This window comes from Neoarius graeffei, chromosome 1 (assembly GCF_027579695.1).
Source record: "Neoarius graeffei isolate fNeoGra1 chromosome 1, fNeoGra1.pri, whole genome shotgun sequence".
Classification (NCBI taxonomy): domain Eukaryota; kingdom Metazoa; phylum Chordata; class Actinopteri; order Siluriformes; family Ariidae; genus Neoarius; species Neoarius graeffei.
In genome coordinates, this window is record NC_083569.1 from 77,944,958 (window position 1) to 77,969,567 (window position 24,610).

The 24,610-nt window shown below is 40.6% G+C and overlaps 1 protein-coding gene across 7 annotated transcripts in view; it reads left to right on the forward strand.

Annotated features, from left to right (window-relative positions):
• htr2cl1 (5-hydroxytryptamine (serotonin) receptor 2C, G protein-coupled-like 1) overlaps positions 1 to 24,610 on the forward strand; it is a 363,746-nt gene that overhangs the window by 303,771 nt on the left and 35,365 nt on the right. For 3 of the 7 annotated variants that reach the window (XM_060930614.1, XM_060930581.1, XM_060930623.1), the window contains exon 2: positions 5,573 to 6,171. The exons of the other annotated variants lie outside the window; for them this stretch is intronic. In XM_060930614.1, the coding sequence (XP_060786597.1) occupies positions 5,784 to 6,171 (388 nt within the window). In that variant the 5' untranslated portion in view covers positions 5,573 to 5,783. The remainder of the gene's footprint in view (positions 1 to 5,572; positions 6,172 to 24,610) is intronic. 7 annotated transcript variants of the gene reach the window in all.

Below are 24,610 nucleotides of genomic sequence, written 5' to 3' on the forward strand. Positions count from 1 at the left end.
TGTTTGAGTAAACCTGACTTGTGTGACATTGTGAAATTAATTTTGTTTTCTCTGAGACCCTGAGCACTTGTTTGTTCAGTACAATAGTAGGAGATTTGTTGTTGAGGGAGAGGAAAGACGAGCGAAAACAATAACAACTAGGAAAGCACTCGGAGAGCGCAAACCTCCACCAAGAATCCTCTAAAAAAAATCCGGGATCCAGAAGGTGATCCGGATCACCGCCAAAATTGAATGGATTGTTACTTGTGCTCAGTCACACCTCTGGAAAAAATTTCAGAGCAATCCGTTCATTACTTTTTCCGTAATGGTGCTAACAGACAAACAAACAAAGAAACAAACCAACGCTACTGAAAACATAACCTCCTTGGCGGAGGTAAAAATGAGCAACAGGAAGCTGTAAGATGCCAGTCATCCAGGTACTTTGTAAAAACAAGAAAGCTAAAAGCTTATTAGGTGAACTGTTCTAGCAATATTGACCTCCCCATCATGGAAAATGTCCAAGAGCAGCCATTTATGGCTCCATCCATCCATTATCTCTAGCCGCTTTATCCTGTTTTACAGGGTCGCAGGCAAGCTGGAGGCTATCCCAGCTGACTACGGGCGAGAGGTGGGGTACACCCTGGACAAGTTGCCAGGTCATCGCAGGGCTGACACAAAAAGACAAACAACCATTCACACTCACATTCACACCTACGGTCAATTTAGAGTCACCAGTTAACCTAACCTGCATGTCTTTGGACTGTGGGGGAAACTGGAGCACCCGGAGGAAACCCACGCGGACACGGGGAGAACATGCAAACTCCACACAGAAAGGCCCTCATCAGCCGCTAGGCTCGAACCCAGGACCTTCTTGCTGTGAGGCAACAGTGCTAACCACTACAGCACCGTGCCGCCCTATTATTATCATTATTAAGAAACCTTTATTTGTCACATGAACACTTCAAGCACAGTGAAATTCATCCTCTGCATTTAACCCATCTGAAGCAGTGAACACACGCACACACCCAGAGCAGTGGGCAGCCACACCAGAGCGCCCGGGGAGCAGTCAGGGGACAGGTACCTTGCTCAAGGGCACCTCAGCCCAAGGCCACCCCACGTCAACCTAACTGCATGTCTTTGGATTGTGGGGGAAAACGGAGCACCCGGAGGGAACCCACACAGACACAGGGAGAACATGCAAACTCCACACAGAAAGGCCCTCGCCAGCCACGGGGTTCGAACCCGGAACCTTCTTGCTGTGAGGTGACCGTGCTTATTATTATTATTATTATTATTATTATTATATACTAAAAATTAAGGAAAAGAGTGTGATGTTTCAATGCCACTTGGACATCATTATCAAGCAAGTGTTTGTAAGCTAAGTCAATGTCAAAACATATAAAAATAGATTAGCATAATGCTAAAAAAAAAAGTTTGGCCTGTAAAGAGTCCAACTGCATGTTGGGACTTGGCCTCCTTTCTCTAATGTTAATGTTAAGAGCATTTCGTACAACAAGCAGTCAAATTTACTCTGACACTTTCTTAAGACAACAAAGTTCTTGTTAACGTCTTTAGATACAATCCCATGTGCCGTCCTATCATGTTTCCCAATGCTTGAAGATGCACCTTTATGCTCTTCGACACACTCATGCAAGTGTCTACAGGTGTAACCAATATAACTCTCATCACAACAGTCACATTTAAAACTATACACTACCTGTTGCGGATTTATAATTAGGCATATCAGACGCTCACTGGCCGTGCTGTAAAAATTGTGCCTGTAGACGCTCATTTAAGTTTCCAATTTTGTCATTGCTTATCTCTTGAATATTTTCTATTGTGAATGCAATCATTCAAAAGCTTATAATCTCTGCTTTCCAAAGAAATGTATCTCATTAAGATCTGTTCTGTACTTTGGGAGTAACAGCAGGTTGAAGTTGGTACAACAGAGTCCACTCTCTGCTTGCGTGACACCGGGAAACTGACGGTGCTTTTTGGGTCATGGGAAAGTGATCAGGCTCTCTTTTCTGATCGGTTTCCAACTGGATTACTTGTGAATATCAATCAGATAACGGTTATGGGGATGTTCAGTCGCTCTCACTGTTTCTGATGAAGTATTCAGCAAAATTTTCCACCTGCAAGTTTTGATATTATGATTCAGGGGAGACTTTGAAGTGAGTTTTCATAGCTTTACCTACTTTTTTTTTCAAATTAAACTGATTCATGTAAATAAATAATTATTTCAGAATATAACTTTAGTTGTTTTGATGAAAAATATTGAGATCTTAGTGGTCGGAATGAGATTTTAAAAAACCGGAAGTCAGAAACGCGAGTGTCAATTTCAATTCAGTTAATTGGAATTGTTTATTGGATGTGGCTCACACAGTTTTTTCGAGGTTCCCCTTGAAAACTGTGAATATTAATTGAAATAATAATTTACTGTATATTCTTTCATATAAAAACTAGTAGGCCCTACTTTTGAGAAATACAAAGACCTGCAGAGCACAAAGAGGGTATTAGAAATAATCTTTTATTACTTTTTTATTATGATAGAGAATGGTAGATGTGAATGACATTCAGTGCCTATGCATATTTTATAATTAACACTGATTTCTCCTTCTTTGCGGTGTATAAAGGAGAGTCAAGATCAGCTTTATATTGCACAAATAAAGCCATTTGGTGAAACTATGAAGAAGAGAGCATGCCGATTTAACGTTGTTACCTCATCTCATCTCATTATCTGTAGCTGCTTTATCCTGTTCTACAGGGTCGCAGGCAAGCTGGAGCCTATCCCAGCTGACTACGGGCGAAAGGCAGGGTACACCCTGGACAAGTTGCCAGGTCATCACAGGGCTGACACATAGACACAGACAACCATTCACACTCACATTCACACCTACGGTCAATTTAGAGTCACCAGTTAACCTAACCTGCATGTCTTTGGACTGTGGGGGAAACCGGAGCACCCGGAGGAAACCCATGCGGACACGGGGAGAACATGCAAACTCCACACAGAAAGGCCCTCGCCGGCCACGGGGCTCGAACCCGGACCTTCTTGCTGTGAGGTGACAGCTCTAACCACTACACCACCATGCCGGCCCACGTTGTTACCTAATTAGCATAATTAATACTAATTAAGTATTAATTTGCATGATTTGTTTTTACTAATTTTTAAAACTTTGTGTTCAGTATACAACCATCTATGTGCCTGCCAATTTCCATGTAAATATCTTGAAAAATAGAAAAGTTATTAAAGGACCCATGGCATGGTGGTTTGTTGATGCTTTAAACGGGCTCGTGGAGGTTTCCGGATGTTATATCCGCAGCCTTTCTTGAAATAAACCCTCGGCACGTAGATATAGCCTCCTGGGAGAAAGCCCCATTTCAGCGCTTTTCCCAGTGCGTCGTTTTGCTAATGAGAAGCATGGAGGCGGGGAAGGGTAGAGGGTGGGGGCGGGCCATGGGGGGAGGGGGAGGGGCTTGACCAACAAACGTATAATACCCTAGGCTTGAACACGCACTCCATAACCAAAGAGGATAGAAGCAGCAACTACAGCAACATATCGCTTATCCAACAGAAGACATGCATTGCGGAGCAATAGTCAAACATAAGCTCATAAGTTACAGTCAATTTCCAGACTAAACTCAGTTTAACAGAGCATGCTGCCTGCTTTTTGGTTTTGTAGCACAGAATACCTGGCTAACTGCAGGAAGCGGTTAGCTGCACAGCTAATGTAGCCATTGCAAGGCTAACGCACCGATTTTAAAACACGGCAAAACGACTTAACAGTTATACACTTACTTGTTCGCTGTTTGTGGCTGATGCGGCAGGGATGCTTGGTTCGGACCCAGGCTTCAGTGACAGTTGATGTGCAAAACCTGCCCTGTACTGTCCCAAGTTGTGGAAACATTCATCAGGAAAATGCTTCTGACAAACATACACTGTCTTAGGTAGACTCGACGGCGTATTATTGGAGTAAATAAAATTAAGCCACTGCGTCTTCAGGGGCTCTCCCGACGGCAGTAAAAACAGACTCCTTTCTGTGTTGTCACATCCATGTACAGCGCAATTTCCATGTTTTGCTCGCTTAGGTGGTGCCATGTTGTTGTGTCCTCTATGGTCTCCTCACTACAAAATTGAAGTGACATATCTATGGTGGCAACTTTTGAGCTGGGCGGGCAATCCATACAGTGGGTGGGGATCATCTCCCTTGCTGACGTAGTAAAGGGAAGAGCCTATCAACGCGCCATTTTGACGCGCCATTCTCAAATGTTGACAAATGTTGGGCATAGTTTGGTTTACACATTATGACATTTCTAGCCACTGGGGTGACTTAAGAAGGTCAGAGGAACTCATTTTAACGTTAAAAAAACTCAGAAAGTGAAAATTTCATGCCAGAGGACCTTTAAGAAAAAAAAACACTTTTTTTGTCAGTGAGGCCCATTTTGGACCATGTGATCCTCATACAGAATATTACATCAGTTTTTTAAAAATTAAGCTGTTTTTCACTCTTTATTTGTAATATCTCAAGAACGTATTTTAAACATAAACACATTTTAATTCTGTAAAAAGTATGTTGTTCTGCATTCAATTCTGAATTCAGTGAGAAATTGCCATTTCAAGCAGTTTGGACTGAATTTGAATTTTCACTTAATATGCCGAATATAATCGGTGGCTTTTCCTCTTCCTCACATCGTATAGTTTTCAGCTCACAAATAAAATAAGAGGGTTTTTTTTACTATTATTATTTTTATTATTGCAATATACTGATATCACAAAAGGCTACAATGGACAAACAGGACCTCACATTTGCAACCTCACGTTGTTGTTGTCGTTGTCGTTGTGTGAGCATCCTGACTAATCTCAGACACTCCACATGAGAATTGTGGGTGTTTTAATGAATCACAGCAATCCAAAGATTCATTGTGCATAAATTATGTTGCTTGTCCAACCTTTAACCCTGTCAGATCAGTGATGTCTAAATACACTGTAAAGCATGCCATAACCCATGCATATTTCAGTATAATCATCTTACAGGATTTTCTCCACGTCATTTAGTCCTACTATGGGTTTGTTAGGCATAGAACAGCAAGTCATTACCTGATAGACATAATACTGTAATCACATGATTAACTGTGGGTGTAATTACATGATCCGGAAGCTTAATAGATTGGATAAAATGGCATAATAATGACCAGTGGTGCATATGACCAATTAGTCCATCCATCACTACACTGAGGCATTTGACAGTCATCCTGAAGAACTGTGTGGTAATTAAATATTACTTGCATTGTTGCTTGAAATTAACACACGGACCTGAAGAAATGGTGGCCCCTGAGTGTTAAAGCACTCTGTAACATTTCTACCATGAAGACTCAATTAACCTTCACTAGTCTAGAATAAATGAGCTCATTTATGCAATATGATTTTGCTGACTCCCAATTTGATTAAAACTGAACTCAAATGGATTTCATTTACAAAAAGTGAGCAAATCTCTGGTTCCATCTTTCAATCCATTGCACCTAAAGCACTGAACAAGCAATCCAATCAATGATTATGTTCTTATTAGTTATATTTCTTTGTCCTTTTCAGATATTTTCTCCAAGGACAAGTTTGTAACACTTAAGATGAAACCACAATGGACGTCCTTAATTCTATAGACTTCACCTTCACATAGCAACGTCTGTGGCTTGTTTATCACCACCGGTTTCACTCTCCAGTCCTCCTACATGAGTGTGAGGATCTGTCCTGCACTCATCACTACCAGCTAGTGACCAGAAGGTAGAAGTGTAGCTGTTTAAGGATGGGGGCTCCAGCAGGATCACTGATGGGTGGTTTCAGCTCTACCACTGCCTCTGTAGACATCAGTGGCTGGATGAACTGGCCCAAGAACACCACCAGAAGCCTGAACCAGAGCCTGTTCGGGACCAACTCCAGCATCAACTTTTCCTCCACCTCGTCTTCCAGTCAGGGCATAGCCAGGGAAGCGACCCAAGAGAAGAACTGGCCAGCACTGCTTATACTCATCATCATCTTGCTTACCATAGGAGGGAACATTCTTGTTATCATGGCCGTGTCGCTGGAGAAGAAGCTGCAGAATGCAACTAATTTCTTCCTGCGCTCTTTGGCTGTAGCAGACATGTTGGTGGGCATCTTAGTAATGCCCATTTCGCTCATCAACATCCTGTATGGTGAGTAGCAGCATGCATGCTCTCAGCTTAGTATTCTTTTCATCGCTTGATTTCTTCTGTCTGTCGTATAATTATTTTGTAGAGAGTGGTTTTTAAAGTCTGTCTAATTAAAAAATCCATTGACAATGTGTCCATATCCATGGTGGGATCCTTAGGGGTTTCTGAAACTCAATTCCTGTTATTTTTATTTTGGGGTTTTTTTCTACTTCCCACAGTTTTCACATTAATTCATCATAATCCTCCTCCACAATATGCCACCAGAAAACATGGCAAAATCATTTAATTAGAACAGGTTCCACTTCATAAATTGCAAATCTCCCGTGACTAATTAAATTGGTGATTTAATTAGGAGGAGATCATGTGAGTTCAGATTGGTAACAAGACCGTGGACGTCACAAGATCTCATTTTCATCACAGTCCAGAAGATAATGAATGACAATGCCATATGGAAGACGGTTGGTTTTCTGGTCATAAATCTGTGTGTGGGCATTTGTGTGTGTGGTGAGGATTAGTGTAGGAGAACTGTGAGATGTTCTTGCCACATTGCACAATATTCTAATGAAGTCAGAATGTATTTGGTTTGCAGTCGCAGAAAAAGGGAGCGACATGAAATCGGCTCTCGTTTCCTTTCGAGGAGATTTCCTGCCTTCCTGCCGTTTTTGGGCCGCATGACTTGTCGATATCCTCCACATCAACACAGTAAACTGCACGATATCTTCCATGTGCCGTATTGATCACTGAAGATCTTTTTAGATTTAATTAACCCAGTACTACTGCATCTGCTGTAGTTTAGCCTGCATGATTAGGCTAGACATGGATCCAGAAGGAGAGGCGATTATTGATCTGCGTGCATAGTGGTGTAGCCCTTAAAGAGATATTGATCACTAACAGACCATTTAGGTTGTTAATGCAAACAAGATAATAGAAATCAAAGATTATGCATGCCGATTAACATACTGCACCAGCTAGCGGATGAATGAAGTAAGCTCACGCAGACAGAAATGGATGGTTATTAATGAACACTGTGTATGCAGGACCATGTACGCACTGGGACATGTTATCTCATGCCTGGCCATTAAAATGGGCTGGCAGTTTGTGATACTGTAGCTGGCAATCTGTCCAGAGAACATCCAAACATCATTTCCTAGAATAATCACATGCATAAACACACACACACACAGAAATCCTGTTCTTATTATAGTCAATAATAGATTTTGACCTTCTTTGTCCTTTTTTCTGTCCTTGGAAAGAAAGCTGAATGGCACCTTAGTGTGACAGGCAGCAAACTTTTAAATGCGATCATCAGGATGACAATGGAGGTCATTTCAATCAACTTTATCACTGACAATCTGTGTGTGAGCATGTGTGTGTGCCTACCTGTCAATGAGTGTGCCACAGTTCAGTGTATTATCTTTACCAGTCTTGAGTGCAAGCGGAATCTAGGGAATGACAACAAAGAGGCTGAAATAATTAGTGGATTGAATACACACAAAAGAAAGGATTTGATTACCGATATACCTGGCAATACTTTACAACTCTGGACTTACTTGAATAATTAGAATATGGATAAAAAGCTCAAAATAGTCTAATGATGAAAGAACAGTGCTACAGAAAGTCCTTTCTTTAATGCTGGTCATAAAAATGAATGGTCCCTGAGTGTAAAACACATGAACAAACCAAAAACCATAACAGCAAAAGCAAAATTTCAACAGCGAAATTGAAAACGCAACAGGAAAACCAAAATCATAACAGTACGTTCAGAAACAAAAAATACTACAGAGCATTCAGAAATACAATGGTGAAACACAATCGTAAACCAGAAAACACAACAGTAAATTCGGCGAGACATCAAACCCAAAAAACACAAGACAGAACAGCAAATTCAGAAAATCAACAGCAAATTTTAAAGCACAGCTATAAATTCAAAAATAAATGAACAAAAAGGAAAAGCAGGTCCATATTGAACATCACATACTCAATGCTGAGTGTTCACGGCGTATGATGTCATGTTGTAATGCTTGAGATCAGTCTCAAGACCACTTTCTGAAGGTCTCGGTCTTGTCTCGGAATCAACCGCATTTTTACTCAGTCTTGTCTCAGGACCAGACATGGAGGACTCGAGATTTTATTTCAAGAGCAGTCAAGACCACAACTGTGGGGATTTCACTAAATTGCCTGTGCATTGTCTGATTTATGTTTTAACATTGTTACTGTGATTTGATGTAAAATTTCCTGCTTCAAATGTGACTCATTGCTAATTTGAAATTTTTCTTCCTATTAACTGGTGTCACCCTTCCCCCGCCCCCCTTCACATACCCACTCACCTGATCCTGGTCTTGACTCAGTCTCGCCCTGCCTTGGTTTTGGTCTTGACTTAGTCTCAACCCCTCAAAGTCTTGGTCTTGTCTTAGTCTCAACTCCTCAAAGTCTTGGTCTTGCCTTGGTCTTGACTTAGTCTCAACCCCTCAAAGTCTTGGTCTTGTCTTGATCTTGACTTCATCTCATCTCCTCAAAGCCTTGGTCTTGTCTTAGTCTCAATCTTTCAAAGTCTTGGTCTTGTCTTAGGTGGTCTTGACTTTGTCTCAACCATTCAAAGTCGTGGTCTTGTCTTGATCTTGACTTCATCTCAACCCCTCAACATCTTGGTCTTGTCTTGGTCTTGTCTTAGGTGGTCTTGACTTTGTCTCAACCCCTCAAAGTCTTGGTCTTGTCTTGGTCTTGATGTAGTCTCAACCCCTTAATGTCTTGGTCTTGATCATGACCTCGTCTCAACCCCTCAAAGTCTTGGTCATGGTTTAGGTGGTCTTGACTACAACACTGGTATGATGACTATCAAAAGGAAAACGAATGGCATTGTTTCAGCGCTACACTAACTGTTCTCTAGTTAGCGTAACAAAAATGACTTGGTGAGTAAGATGTTATTATAATGCAGTCCAGAGCTGACAGCATAAATTTAAAAAAAGAATAAAGGCATGAGTAGACTCATTTAGTCCATACTTCCTCTTACTCAGTGTTCAATTACAGTAAGACCTACCCTTTCTGTTTTGGTTTGATATTGATGTGTTTCTAAATCTGCTGTTGTGTTTTTGGTTTGTTGATGTGTTTTGCATTTAACGTGATTGTGAGAATCTGCTGCAAATAACAAATGGGAGAAAATATAATTACAGTGAAACCTCGATATTAAGATCACCATTGGGACCAGGTCAAAGTGGTCTTAATATTGAGTTGGCAAGATATATTGTACTGACAGTTGCTGAGCTGTTGCATAGCAACGTGCATGCATGATGTTCTTAATACTGTTGTATTACATTTAATAAATTTATGAACTAGTTTATTGTGTTTCATTGATAAATGATTAAATCAACAAGCTAAATTTAAACAAAAAGTATAGCATGTGTGTGGTTTGTGTGTCTAGCAAGTACAAATTAATACAACATGTAAAACACAATATAACTAAGTTTTCATTTAAAGTTTTAATAAACTTGTAATAGAATTAATCATAATTAAAACCATACCATTTTTAAATGTAAACCATACAGCAAACTTACACAAGTCATTGAAACAAGAAATTGAAATCTCATTCTGAATACTCTTTCATAATTAGGCCACACCAATTTAATTAGTTGGTTCTCGGAATCGCCGCTTGAAAAAAATCGAAATCAAACTCCCGCCAACGCCGAAAACCAATCAAATCGCCCCTTTCACTTTAGATAAAGACTTGTGGAAGAAGCATGCCTGTGGAGGGGAATCCTACAAAGCCTGTGTTTGTGATTGTTAGGATATTCAGCAAACAGAAGCGTAAAATCTTTGACAAGTATGTTGAAATTCTGTTTACTGGTTTGCCTGTATTGTTTGGTCTATTTCCACCGCTAATTTTACCATCAGAGCATTTTTTAAATTTTATTTTTATTTCGCCCACTCGCTTCATATTTTTCCTGAAAAAATCCGAGAACCAACTAATTAAATTGGTGTGGCCTTATGACACTTTTAACAACTTGAACTTTGTCTATTTAAATCGATCTACTAAAGCTCACTACACACCTCGTTGCATCGATTACCTGCATTTTGCCAATTCCAAACTTTTCTGCTAGCTGACGCTGACTTTTACCCACACTTTCATTAATCAGATCAATTTTTTCTTTCAAAGACAACTCATTACGTTTTCTACTCATTGTCGTACAAGTCGATCTTAATTTTGCGGCATGACGTAAACCGGATGTCATGAAAGCTCTTGTGCCCCGTGTTTTGACACGATGGGGGGGCGCCCGTATTTTCGAGGTTTAATTACATTGATTTTCGACGGGTGGGACCGAAATTAATGGTCATAATACGCAATATTGAGGTGGTCGCATTATTGAAGGCCGCGACCAATGAAATATATAAGCAAGCAATCGGGACCGTGAAAAACTGTTCGTAATTTTGAGGTGGTTGTAATTTTGAAGTGGTCGTAACATGAGGTTTCACTGTAACGTGTTTAACGCCCTGCCAAAATTCTTCAGGGAAAACAAGTAGGTAGGCTGTAAAATGTAATAAAGCAGAAGGTTCAAGGACACATCAGGCTTCCATACAATGTTATATTGCCGCATAATCCAACGTTCACCCTTTGTCTTTTGTGTTAAATAATGCAACCGTTTTTGATCACATGCTATTGCAGAAACATAGAAAAAAGTCATACTACAGAAAAAGCTTCAGTTGCATCATAAAAAAAGGCTTTTTACCGTATATATGTGTCATAGATGTCAGTGTGTTGGCTTGCGAGAACAGAGAAAGATGTGAAGAGGTTGTTTCTCTCTCTCTCTCTCTCAGTGCTGAATTTAGAGACGTGCTTCTGCGATGATAATAAAAAGCTCATTCATTTTTACTTTGCACTTAAACTCTGGGTAAAGCAGGAGGTCACATTCAGCTCATTAAAGATGTTTTACTTCAGCTCTCAGAAGGGTTCTGTTACTCTGTGTTTGACAAACCACACAGGTCAAAGGTGTGTGCCGTTCAGTTATAGGCCTTACCAAGTATGAGAGATATAACACGGCGATATAACTCTCTGTAATAAATTTTCCTTCGTCTGCTTGTAAGAATAATTGTTATATACTTTATTCATAATGCAATGCGATTTGCATTGGATGATTTTGGGAGTGTGGTGTAGGACATAAGTGCAATCATCTTTCTTTAGCTTATTCAAATAATTATAGCTGGTACATTAGACACAGGGCAAAGACAGCTGGGTGAAATCCCTAGAAAGTTAAATGAGTTAAAATTGAACTAATTAAACAAGGAAACCCATAAACCAAGCCTAGAAGTAACATGGCAGATGAATTAGAATTCGAGATGAACATGTACAACAGAGGGTATAAATACACAAAGTAAAAACAGGCACAAATCAGAAAACGAATCAGTCATCAGACTGCGAGAGTGAACACAAACAGGAACTTTGAACAGAAACTTTACTGGCATTGCCTTCCTTCTCAAGGATACAAGGCTGAGATGTGAGAACAGACTGACATATTCAGATGTCCTCGTTCACTGAAGTGTCACTTTAAAGCCCTGCTGTTCACTGAAGAGCTGTTGCCCATCTGTGTCACCTGTCACAGTGTATAACAGATCATCTGCACATCAACAACAAAGTGCAACTCAACTACAAACAATTGTGCACGCATATATATTTATTCTGTCCACATTCACTGGATATGAGCAATCGCACGCTCTGATTGGCTACGTTACTATTAGGCTATCAGCTCATATACCGTGAGTAGAGAAAAACAAAATGGCAGAGCGTTTTGCTGAACCAACCAAGGATGAAATAAAAACTCTACTCGAAAACAAAACCCAAAAAAATACAAAAAAAGGCAACAAAGTATGGAATGAAAGTATTTCATGGTAAGAACATGTCTTTAAAATAAATAAATAAATAAATAAATAAATATCGCATTTTTCACCAGTTGCTCCTGTCATTTCACCAGTTTGTTTACATTCTTCATCTTTCAATGTTAAAATTTGTTGAATTTTTTTTAGACTGGTTCAAAAACTCAAAGAAGTTTGAAAATTACAGACTGAAATGTCCAAGGAAGAACTAAATAAATGTCTAAAGCTATTCTATAGAGATCTTGCACGTGATGTCACATCCGCTCCAGATTGTAAGCAGTCGCCATTTTGTCGGTCAAACGCCATATTTCTGCCGTCTTTCCAACACTGACTTTGTTTTTTTTTTCCGCCCAAATCTTCAAATATTACCGTGCCACAATGCCAGAGAGTTGTATGGCATATAAATGCCACAACAGGAGAGGTCAGAAATCGGGAAGAAAGTTTCATAGGCTGCCACGGGACCCTGACAGGCGTGCAAAGTGGATTGCTGCTATCAGCCGGGCCGATGCAAACAACAAGAACAAGGCATGGGAACTGACTGGAAAGAACGATCACTGGCGCCTGTGCAGTGACCATTTCATCTCAGGTTCGCCATGTATTTATTTCAGTATATCCATGTGGTTATTCGCAACATAAGTTTATGACTTGCTCTAATAAAAAATTCCGGGAAGTGGGAACCTGAGAAAAGGCTTGAGGCGGGGGGGTGGATTGAGTCTTTAGTGGTGTGACAATCAATGTAGTCTCTAGATATACAATTATTTTACACTTTTAGGGGTCACATGAATTTCTGTAAAGATAACTGTCCAGAGATTTATAAGCACGCAGTGCTTCACCACTGAACAGCGAGGGAAAGTTAATGAGGTAATTATACACGTCTGGGTATTCCACCTCTGGCAGCTCCATATCCACTGACACGGTCGTGAAAACTACGTCCAGTAAGCCATAAGGGTCACTAATCTGTAGGTCGTTTATTTTAGACATATATCTAATTATCTGTTCATTAGAAAAATGAGCCGTGTAGTCCGTCGGTTGAAATTTATCCATTTTGTACATGAATGCAGCAGTATTCAGCTGTGTTTTTTACCGACAAAATGGCGGCTGTGTACTTTCCGGTCACGTGACTGCAAGATCTCTATACCTCGGCACGACAGCAAGACGGCACTTTATGCAAAAATACAACACTAAAGTCAATTCATGCAGCCATCAATAAGTTTTTAAGAAATCCGCCTAAGCAGAAATAATTTTGTCAGATGTTTTGTATAAAGTTTTTATGGATCGAACTTGCAAAAACTAAAACTGCTCCGTTTCTCAAAATCCAGTGAATGTGGATAGAATAAAACAATTATTCCACTCAATCTCGTCATACATGGCTTATAGCCAACTCGGTGATGTATATCATCTTTGGGACCAAAGGTTGCCGGTTCGATTCCCTGGATTAGCGGGAATGGCTGAAGTGCTTGTGAGCAAGGCACCTAACCCCAAGCTGCTCTGGGTATGTTGTACTTTGCTCTGGATAAGTGTGTCTGCTTAATGCCGTTAATGTAATATATATTTATTTAATAATTAATTTGACGTACTTGCAATGTCCAAGAAAAATAATTTAACACCAGCAGCAGATTCAACGCCCGTTTCCGCCCATTGATTGTGAGAGTCCCTTGGAGGCACATGCGCATTCTGTATGTACGACTGCGAGGAAATGCTCTTTGCTGTGAAATAGTGATCCAGATCCATTGTAAGTTAAGCGTGAACGAAAGGACTACTATGACATTGTTTGGGAAAACCACATTAGCTTAACAATGGTTCTTAAAAGGCAGTTAAAGACGCTCTTAGCATTAAGAGGCTTTCGGGAAACCCACCCCAGCCAGAGTGGTTTGCGTTGATGGGAAGACACCAACTGTGGTGAGCAAACAAGCATCTCAAAATGCACTACATGCCCAACCTTGGAACAGATGGCCTACAATAGCAGACGAATAAACTGGGTTTCACTCCTATCAGCCCAGAACAGGAATCTGAGGCTACATCCACACGACAACGGCAACGAGATGTTATTTAAAAATATATCGCGTCCAAATGGGCAACAATCAGTAAAATATCAGGTCCATATGGCAACGCAACGCTTGCTGAAAACGATGCAATACACATGCAACACCTCTAGGGGCGCTGTAAGACGGTCCCTTCGGAGACACCAGAACAATAGAAGAAGTAAGGACGCATGCGCATAATGCGCGAGACTTCATATTAGCCACAAAGTCAGGAAAATCTGTTTGTAAAGTTACATTATAATGACCAAATACAATGAAAAGTATTTTTCCAGTCTCACCTGTGAAAGGTAATCCCATGTGATCTCGTTTGGACGGTAAACCTGTTGGTACAGTTAAACGCAGCTAATCTTTATTCTCCGCTTTGACCTATCCAATATGGCGGCGAGGATGACGTATGATTCTACGCGGAAGGCGGCGTCTTTAATGGTCCGGAATAAATTGAATACTACACGTTGATGGATTAATTTGTTTCTCACCTGTGAAAGGTAATCCCATGTGATCTCGTTTGGACAGTAAACCTGTTGGTACAGTTAAAGGCAGCACATGAATCTTTATTCTCCGCTTTGACCTATCCAATATGGCGGCGAGGATGACGTATGATTCTACGCGGAAGGCGGTGTCTTTAATGGTCCGGAATAAATTGGATTAATTTGCTCCTCTACGCCCTTTTTGAGGAATGTATTGTAGGACTTAAATCAACATCTGAAGAGGTGAGATCGCTCCTTTTTTTCCCTATTTTTGCTGGCGGCATTGCACCATTACACAATAAATATTCACAGTGAAAATATTTTGTAAGCGCGTTTCATGAACCAAGTTATAGGATTTGTTGACAACTCGCATCGCATCGCAATGAGAAGATCATTGGCACTACTGGTGTTAAGAATCAGACCATTTCATAAATGAATATTTTGCTGTAGAGCTGCAGTGTTTGTACAATTGCATGTTTTTGCTTCACTATTACTGTCACTATTCTGCTTCTTGCATTACTACTGTGAACTAACACTGAACATAATAATAATAATAATAATAATAATAATAATAATATCCAAGCTCGTGTTTCACTCTCACTAGTGCTCTGTAAGGCTTTTTCCTGGTGATATCCTGGTGATATTCGTTACACTTCTACCTGGCGTGAAGCACTCACAGTCATGTGGTTGTGACGTCATCGTAAACAAATCCGTTCTACTCATCCAGACGACTTCACAACGGCAACGTTGCCAGATCTTTCCACTCTGGAACCCGTTCTCAAAAAGATTGCGTTTTGGGCACCCAAAACGCCGGTGCCGTGTGGACGCCAGGCCTAAACGATAAGCAATTGTATCGGAGTCACCTGAATCCGTTGCCGTGTGGACAGGGCCTGAGGCTTTCATGGGCACAGGCTTATAGGAACTGGACAGCTGCTGATATGAACACCATCACATTCATTTTTTTTTCTGGTTTTTAATTGCCAAGTTTGCTTCATTCATCTACAGGAACCACTCCATCATAGTCAGGATCATGGTGAATGCAGAGCCTATCTGGTCACTGGGTGTGAGGCAGTAGAATTCATCCTTGATGTCCATCATAGTGCACCATACACAAACACATTTACACACTCATACCAACAACCAGTCTGCCTACTTTGTCTTATCTTATTTTTGGACTCATTAAAATGAGTCCTCGAATGAAGCATCTGTGTATCCTTGTTTGGGAAGTCTGTTTAATTTCTCTGAGCACATATAAAGACTGGATTCATCCTTAATCATGGCAAATGTTGATCCGTTTTCAGGTCACAGTTTGAAGGACATACCGTGGTGCTTGAAAGTTTGTGAACCCTTTAGAATATTCTATATTTCTGCATAAATATGACCTAAAACATCATCAGATTTTCACACAAGTCCCTAAAAGTAGATAAAGAGAATGCAGTTAAACAAATGAGACAAACATATTATACTTGGTCATTTATTTACTGAGGAAAATGATCCAATATTACATATCTGAGAGTGGCAAAAGTATGTAAACCTTTGCTTTCAGTTTTGGATTAAGGTCAGGACTTTGACTTGGCCATTCCAAAACATTAACTTTATTCTTCCTTAACCATTCTTTGGTAGAACGACTTGTGTGCTTAGGGTCATTGTCTTGCTGCATGACCCACCTTCTCTTGAGATTCAGTTCATGGACAGATGTCCTGACATTTTCCTTTAGAATTTGCTGGTATAATTCAGAATTCATTGTTCTGTCAATGACGGCAAGCTGTCCTGGCCCAGATGCAGCAAAACAGGCCCAAACCATGATACTACCACCACCACCACGTTTCACAGATGGGATAAGGTTCTTATGCTGGAATGTAGTGTTTTCCTTTCTCCAAACATAACGCTTCTCATTTAAACCAAAAAGTTCTATTTTGGTCTCATCCGTCCACAAAACATTTTTCCAATAGCCTTCTGGCTTGTCCACGTGATCTTTTGCAAACTGCAGGTGAGCAGCAATGTTCTTTTTGAAGAGCAGTGGCTTTCTCCTTGCAACCCTGCCATGCACACCATTGTTGTTCAGTGTTCTCCTAATGGTGGACTCATGAACATTAACATTAGCCAATGTGAGAGAGGCCTTCAGTTGCTTAGAAGTTAGTCCTTTGTGACCTCACTGACTATTACACACCTCGCTCTTGGAGTGATCTTTGTTGGTCGACCACTCCTGGGGAGGGGAACAATGGTCTTGAATTTCCTCCATTTGTACACAATCTGTCTGACTGTGGATTGGTGGAGTCCAAACTCTTTAGAGATGGTTTTGTAACCTTTTCCAGCCTGATGAGCATCAACAACGCTTTTTCTGAGGTCCTCAGAAATCTCCTTTGTTCATGCCATGATACACTTCCACAAACATGTGTTGTGAAGATCAGACTTTGATAGATCCCTGTTCTTTAAATAAAACAGGGTGCCCACTCACACCTGATTGTCATCCCATTGTTTGAAAACACCCGACTCTAATTTCACCTTCAAATTAACTGCTAATCCTAGAGGTTCACATACTTTTGCCACTCACAGATATGTAATATTGGATCATTTTCCTCAATAAATAAATGACCAAGTATAATATTTTTGTCTCATTTGTTTAACTGGGTTCTCTTTATCTACTTTTACTGTAGGACTTGTGTGAAAATCGGATGATGTTTTAGGTCATATTTATGCAGAAATATAGAAAATTCTAAAGGGTTCACAAACTTTCAAGCACCCCAGTACCATCATCTAGATTTTGGCCAGTGAAAGTTTTTAATGCGTCTTTTGAAGGTGTAGGAAGAATGACTCCTGTGGTTGCAAATAAGACTTCAAATGTAATGTGGACCAAAATAGAACATTTAGGTACTAGATGAAAGTGAACCAAAACCAAGTTACAATGGATCAATAACAGTGTCTATAAAAAGACCAATTTAAACCAGATCAGACTGGTGCAACAATTTATATTCATGGTTGTTTCTGTTGGCTGAGTTGGTATTCACTGAGCTTCACTAAATATGCACGATCACAATGCTGCTCTTTGGGTTTATTTGAAGAGTTTAAGAAGTAAGTGCCTTGTTCAATCTTATTGCTAGCTCTTCTTGTTGGATAATAACTGGGTTATGAAACATAGTCTCCCAACCTGCTGTTTATATGTCTCTTGAGCTGAAAAGAGGCAGTGGCCAATATTACTAACACACGATCAACTAGTACCTTTATCTGGTCCTACTGTGGCTATGTTTTAAAGATATTCCCTGCAGCAACAAAATGTCTACCTCTCACACACACACAGTCCGCAAAATCATAAAGTGCTTCATATCTGCTGTCAATTTCATCAGTCATTCATAAACAAACACACTGTCTTGGCTGGTTATGAATAATTATTCTCACTGTTGTTCCAGAGCCTCAGAAAGTGAAAGAAATATTGGTGAGTTAGCTGTTTTTAAATGAATCAGCAAGACCCATGCTGGGCTCCATGCTGCCAGAACATGGAGTGGTAACATCATAAAAGGCTGTCCATGCATCAGTTTTCATTTGAGGACATCGGTAAATAACTATGCTGAATCATTGCATCTGACGCATTCATGTTCATTGTCTTTGTCCTCCTGTTTGAACTGGCTTTCTGATTTATTTGCCGTCATATGCTTTTAGAACTGAGCCATTTTTCCTTTGAAAGAAGTCTTTATCCACTGACCAATGGGCTGCAAATGAAAAATGAGCAATCTTCTAAGTGATGTAATGGGAATGCTGAAAATTACGATCTGAACAAGTTCTAAATATTTACTGCGCAATGAGCCTTGGACATTTAAATTTGCTCTTTGCTTGCAGTCTCTACCATAAGCGGGATTGCTCTCACACTCCGGTTGTTTCTGCACTGAGTTTAAATGTGACTTAGCCGAAGTAAGAGTTAAAATCAAATTAAGTGGAGTGTTAAATACTGTACACGACTGTAACAATTAATAGTTACCCCATGAAATCGAATGGTGCATGAGCTGATAGCCAGCTATAAGCCATGTACAACGAGATTGAGTGGAATAACTGTTTTTATTCTATCCATATTCACTGGATTTTAAGAAACAGAGCTTTTGTTTTTGTTTCTTTTTGCAAATTCAATTAATAAAAACTTTAGACAAAACATCCGACCAAATCATTTCTGCTTAAAATGTAAACAAACCGGCGAAATTACAGTAGCAGTCTGTGAAAAATGCTATAATAATAATAATAATAATAATGTTTGAAAAATAAAAACAGATATGTTCTTACCATCAAATACTTTTTATTCCATAATTTGTGCTTTTTTTTTGTATTTTTGGGGGTTTTGTTTTCGAGTAGAGTTTTTATTTCGTCCTCGGTTGGTTCAGTAACATGGTCCGCTGTTTTGTTTTTCTCTACTTGTGGTATATGAGCTGATATCCTAGTAGTAATAGAGTAGCTAATCAGAGTATGCGATTGCTCATATCCAGTGAACATGGATAGAATCATTTCAGTTATTCCGTGGTGGAAAGTGTCATGGAAACCTGCTCACCAAAGAGAATCAAAGAGCAAGGAGTTGCAAAAAAAAAAAAGACTTTTATTAAATCAAATAATTAAAGCTGAGTCAGTCTGCAGAGTGATCTCCACCATCAATCATAGGGTTTGTCATTTTATACAGTTCCAAAATATCACAGTTTATGGTGTTTTTTTGTTTGTTTGTTTTTTGTACAATGCCAGTTTTCTCATTGGTTAACATGTCTCACCATACTGCACCAGATTTGTACCAATAGTTTCTATTGGGCAGCACATCTTATATTTTCATACTTTGTATCCACCAATATTCCAGTATATGAAAAAATTATGTGCAAAACCAACACAATGCATGATTTAAAAAAAAAAAGGATACATGATGCGGGGCAGCACGGTGGTGTAGTGGTTAGCACTGTCGCCTCACAGCAAGAAGGTCTGGGTTTGAGCCCATCGGCCGACGAGGGCCTTTCTGTGTGGAGTTTGCATGTTCTCCCCGTGTCCACGTGGGTTTCCTCCGGGTGCTCCGGTTTCCCCCACAGTCCAAAGACATGCAGGTTAGGTTAACTGGTGACTCTAAATTGACCGTAGGTGTGAATGTGAGTGTGAATGGTTGTCTCTGTGTCTATGTGTCAGCCCTGCGATGACCTGGCGACTTGTCTAGGGTGCACCCCGCCTCTTGCCCACAGTCAGCTGGGATAGGCTCCAGCTTGCCTGCGACCCTGTAGAACAGGATAAAGCGGCTAGAGATAATGAGATGAGATGAGAAATTGACCGTAGGTGTGAATGTGAGTGTGAATGGTTGTTTGTCTCTTTGTGTCAGCCCTGCAATGACCTGGCGACTTGTCCAGGGTGTACCCCGCCTCTTGCCCAGAGTCAGCTGGGATAGGCTCCAGCTTACCTGTGACCCTGTAGGACAGGATAAGCGGCTACAGATAATGGATGGATGATTCAGAATGAACAATGCATGATTCTGAATGACATCAAAAAATAGTGCTTGGCAATTTAAAAAAAAAACCTTTTAATGAAATCCATTTCAATTTCTTTAGTGTAGTACAGGTAGCTACACTGCCCTTCCAAAAAAAAAAAAAAGTCCCGCACTCTCATATTTGGTTGGGCCGCCTTTAGCATTGATTACAGCATGCATTCTCTGTGGCATTGTTTCAATAAACTCACGCAATGTCACAACGTTTATTTCAGTCCAGAGTTGTACTAATTTTTCACTGAGATCTTGTGTTGAGGATGGGAGAGTTGAACCACTGCGTAAAGTCTTTTCCAGCACATCCCAAAGATGTTCAATGGGGTTAAGGTCAGAACCCTGTGGTGGTTAATTCATGTGTGAAAATGATTCCTCATGCTCCCTGAACCACTCTTTCACAATCTGAGCTGTAATTTTATGCCCGTGCCATCAGGGAAGAAAAACTCCATTGATGTGGTGATGACCTGGTCATTCAGTCCATTCAGGTCATCAGCTGACTTCATTTTATTGCCCCATAACATTGCTGAGCCTCAAACTGACCAACTGAAGCAACCCCAGATCATCTCACTGCCTCCAGAGGCTTGTACAGTGGACACTATGCATGATGGATGTATTGCTTCATGTGCTTCCTTTCTTACCCTGACACTCCCATCACTCAGGAATAGGGTCAATCTGGACTCATCAGACCACATGACCTTTTTTCCATTACTCCAGAATCCAATCTTTACGCTCCCAAGCAAATTGAAGCCTTTTCTCCTGTTTAGTCTCACTAACAAGTGGTTTTCTTATTGAGACACAGCTGTTTAGTCCCGATCCTGAGTTCTTGTCACATTATGAGTGTGGAAATGCTCTTAATTTCACTACTAAACATTTGCCATGAGTTTTGCTATCAAGATTTTTTTTAAATGATTCAACTTCAAGCATTTAAGTGATCTCTGATCATGGTCAGTCAGGATCTTTTTCCAACCACATTTTTCCACAAACTTGATGGTTCATTGCTATCCTTCCAGGTTTCAATAATGCACTGACCAGTTCTTAACCCAATTCCAGTCATTTCAGCAACCTCATTAGGTGTTTTCTTAATCACTGCAGTAATTATCCAATCAAAAGGCTCTTATGTATTTGCTTATTTAAATCCAAATGGTGACTTTTTTTGGCCGGGCAGTGTACTTGTTTATTATAATCGTGATCATTTGTAAATGAAACCTTTTAATATTATCTACTTCATTTGCCTTTAATAAAATCAATGTCATTTGTTTAATGTGAGTGAAAAATCAACTTCATTGTGAGTGTGGTCATGCATGAAAAACAACATGGGGGGGTGGCAGGGCGTTCAGGAAGTTTAAACCCCCTGAAATATTTTAAGTCAGGTCCAAATCTTTATTCATGGGCAGCTGGTATTCACATCAAATAACATTGTTTTACATCGTAATTGCCCCATAATTACCTTCATAAACCTCAGTGACGCTATTATTATGATTCCATATTTAATCACCCCAGATATAAAAGAAAGATGTTCTTTAGTTTGTTTATAATGACATTTTATTGACTACCAGCTGCTATGTTGAAAAACAGGCCACCAACACTAAGAAATTTCAGGTTGATTAAACTTAGAAACGAAAGTTCACCTGCCGCCTTAAAAAACACGAGTAAACTCAACTTGACGATAACTTTTTGTGTTGAAACAAGGGTTAATTTATTAAAGGTATTTAACTAAAGATCATTTGTTGTTTCAGCTTGATACTCTGAGTTAAAACAGCTTAAGGCCAATTTATGCTGACAACCCAGTCCTCGCAGATAGCGTCGCAGACAGTGTCTGCGTAGCCCCCCCACCTTCGCAGACGCTCTGCGCGCACCTCCCAAAAATTGTGACCACCGCAGAAGCCTCGCAGACAGCGTCGCAGACAAGAGGGCTCTGATTGGTCCACTCTACATCCGCTGTACACGCACTTCCGCTTCCCTACTTTCCCGGTTTGGTTTGTTTTCACGACCGGCATTTTTAAAAACACGAGCGAAGATGGAGCAGCACGAAGAGCGGTTGATTGAGGAAGTACGTACATCTATACGACTCCAGTTCTAGTCTCATCTCATTATCTCTAGCCGCTTTATCCTTCTACAGGGTCGCAGGCAAGCTGGAGCCTATCCCAGCTGACTATGGGTGAAAGGCAGGGTACACCCTGGACAAGTCACCAGGTCATCGCAGGGCTGACACATAGACACAGACAACCATTCACACCTACGGTCAATTTAGAGTCACCAGTTAACCTAACCTGCATGTCTTTGGACTGTGGGGGAAACCGGAGCACCCTGAGGAAACCCACGCGGACACGGGGAGAACATGCAAACTCCGCACAGAAAGGCCCTCGCCGGCCACGGGGCTCGAACCCAGGACCTTCTTGCTGTGAGGCGACAGCGCTAACCACTACACCACCGTGCCGCCCCCAGTTCTAGTCATTATAAAAAAAAAAGTTCTAGTCATTATAAGTAACTGGAGGATAAACACTCCACTAACCACACCCACCAACTACTCCTAGCGACTTCGCGCCCCCTTGCGTTGTGCCGGTGAATAACATCGCGCACGCCTATTACTCCCCGCTCAACGATAAATTACAACTGTCTGCGAAAAGCTATCTGCGAAAGCCTTGTCACAAGAGCATGCAGAGGCCTTTACTATGTTACATTATCCATGTCAAATTAACTTAAAATTCCTCACTTTCAACTCACCCTTTCAACATATGAATACAGTGGAAGTTTTCATATCAACTGTTATTTTAAGTTAAGAGCACTAATGTTTTGAATTGTTTCAAACTTGGATTTATTTCTCATCTTGACTAAAAATAGCAGGCTTGTGAGTTTCCTTAAACCTCACTTTATGGCAACTTCTCTGTATTTCCCAGTATGTCCTTGGTATCACCATCCGTCCTCCCCCTTTCTCCTTTTCATCTTATAACTTACAGACATGCGTTAAATGAACATAGATTATCCATCCATCCATTATCTGTAGCTGCTTTATCCTGTTCTACAGGGTCGTAGGCAAGCTGGAGCCTATCCCAGCTGACTGCGGGCGAGAGGCGGGGTACACCCTGGACAAGTCGCCAGATCATCACAGGGCTGATACATAGAGACAAACAACCATTCACACTCTCATTCACACCTACGGTCAATTTAGAGCCACCAATTAACCTAACCTGCATGTCTTTGGACTGTGGGGGAAACCGGAGCACCCGGAGGAAACCCACGCGGACACAGGGAGAACAGAAAGGCCCTTGTTGGCCACTGGGCTCGAACCCAGGACCTTCTTGCTGTGAGGCAACAGTGCTAACCACTACACCAGTGTGTCGCCCCTGAACATAGATTAATTAAGTTTAATTTTTGAAAACCTATAACCTTGAGTTCAATATCCAAAATTTATAAATGACACTTGGAGTTAAAGAGAAGAAATATGTTCACATAATGTAATGGGGCTGTTATCTATACAACTAAAGGAAGGCTGCTTGTCTGTCTCTCTGTCTGTTCCCCTATGCAAATCGACACAGCTGGACACGCATACTCCAGACTTTGCACATGGATTGGTGACAAGGGGCCCAAGACAACATTTTTGATTTTCCAAAACATAGGATTAGTGCTAATCCAACACACTATTCATTTCCCATGGGCTACATGCTCACGCTAACACACTGCTTCAGTGGGGAATCCCCTCCCTGATTCGCCTGACAATTTCGATTGTACAGGACCTCACAATCGGCGGAGACTTCCGCTAGGGCCGAGTCTACGTCGCTGAGGAGACGCGGGGAGCGATTTACGTCATTTTGACAGAACACAGTGAAAACATATCACATGTGTCCACTCAACTCTCCACTGGGCCATTCAGAGGAATTCAGGTTCACGGGCAATAACTATTCATCTTTACAGTAAATGGAGTTCATGCATTTTTCCCGTTTCTGTCTAAAAGCCAGCTAGCTACACTCGGAGTTCAGGGATTTTGAGGTGACAGTCGATGAAGTACTGGAGATCCACTTCAGAAGGAGAAAAAAGAAAAGTAGATCTGGTTTTATGAGGCAAGATGTCTGTTTCTGGCATGTTATTTAAATCATTTTCGGTAGAATTGTCTTGAGGGTATTTTATACAAATGACAAATTCTGAATACTACTGCTGGCTGGCATTCACCCCAAATGCACAAATACATCAAATTTATCTATTTAATTGTAAAGATCGCACAATGATTTGACATATTTCCTCATCATCCCCTTGAAATAAATTTTTGGCTATGCCACTGATGTGCAGTTTTTCAAAACCACTAACTGGGCAGCTTTCCAGCTTGCTCATTGCTTTCTGCTTTGTTCTGCTCATGGCCATGTAAATACAAGTTCTACATTATACAAATACAAGTGCTACATTAGTCGTATCTGGAAGACCCTTCTCACATTGCACCCTCGTCTGCTCCAACTACTACCTTCGTGATAGACATTGAGTTCATTTTGATTAACTGGAGATTAAAATCTGCTAATAAGCCATGGGTAAGGACAATTCTTCACAGAGAGGCCAAGATTATGAAATGATTAAGATTGCCTTAACTTGTCAGCTCA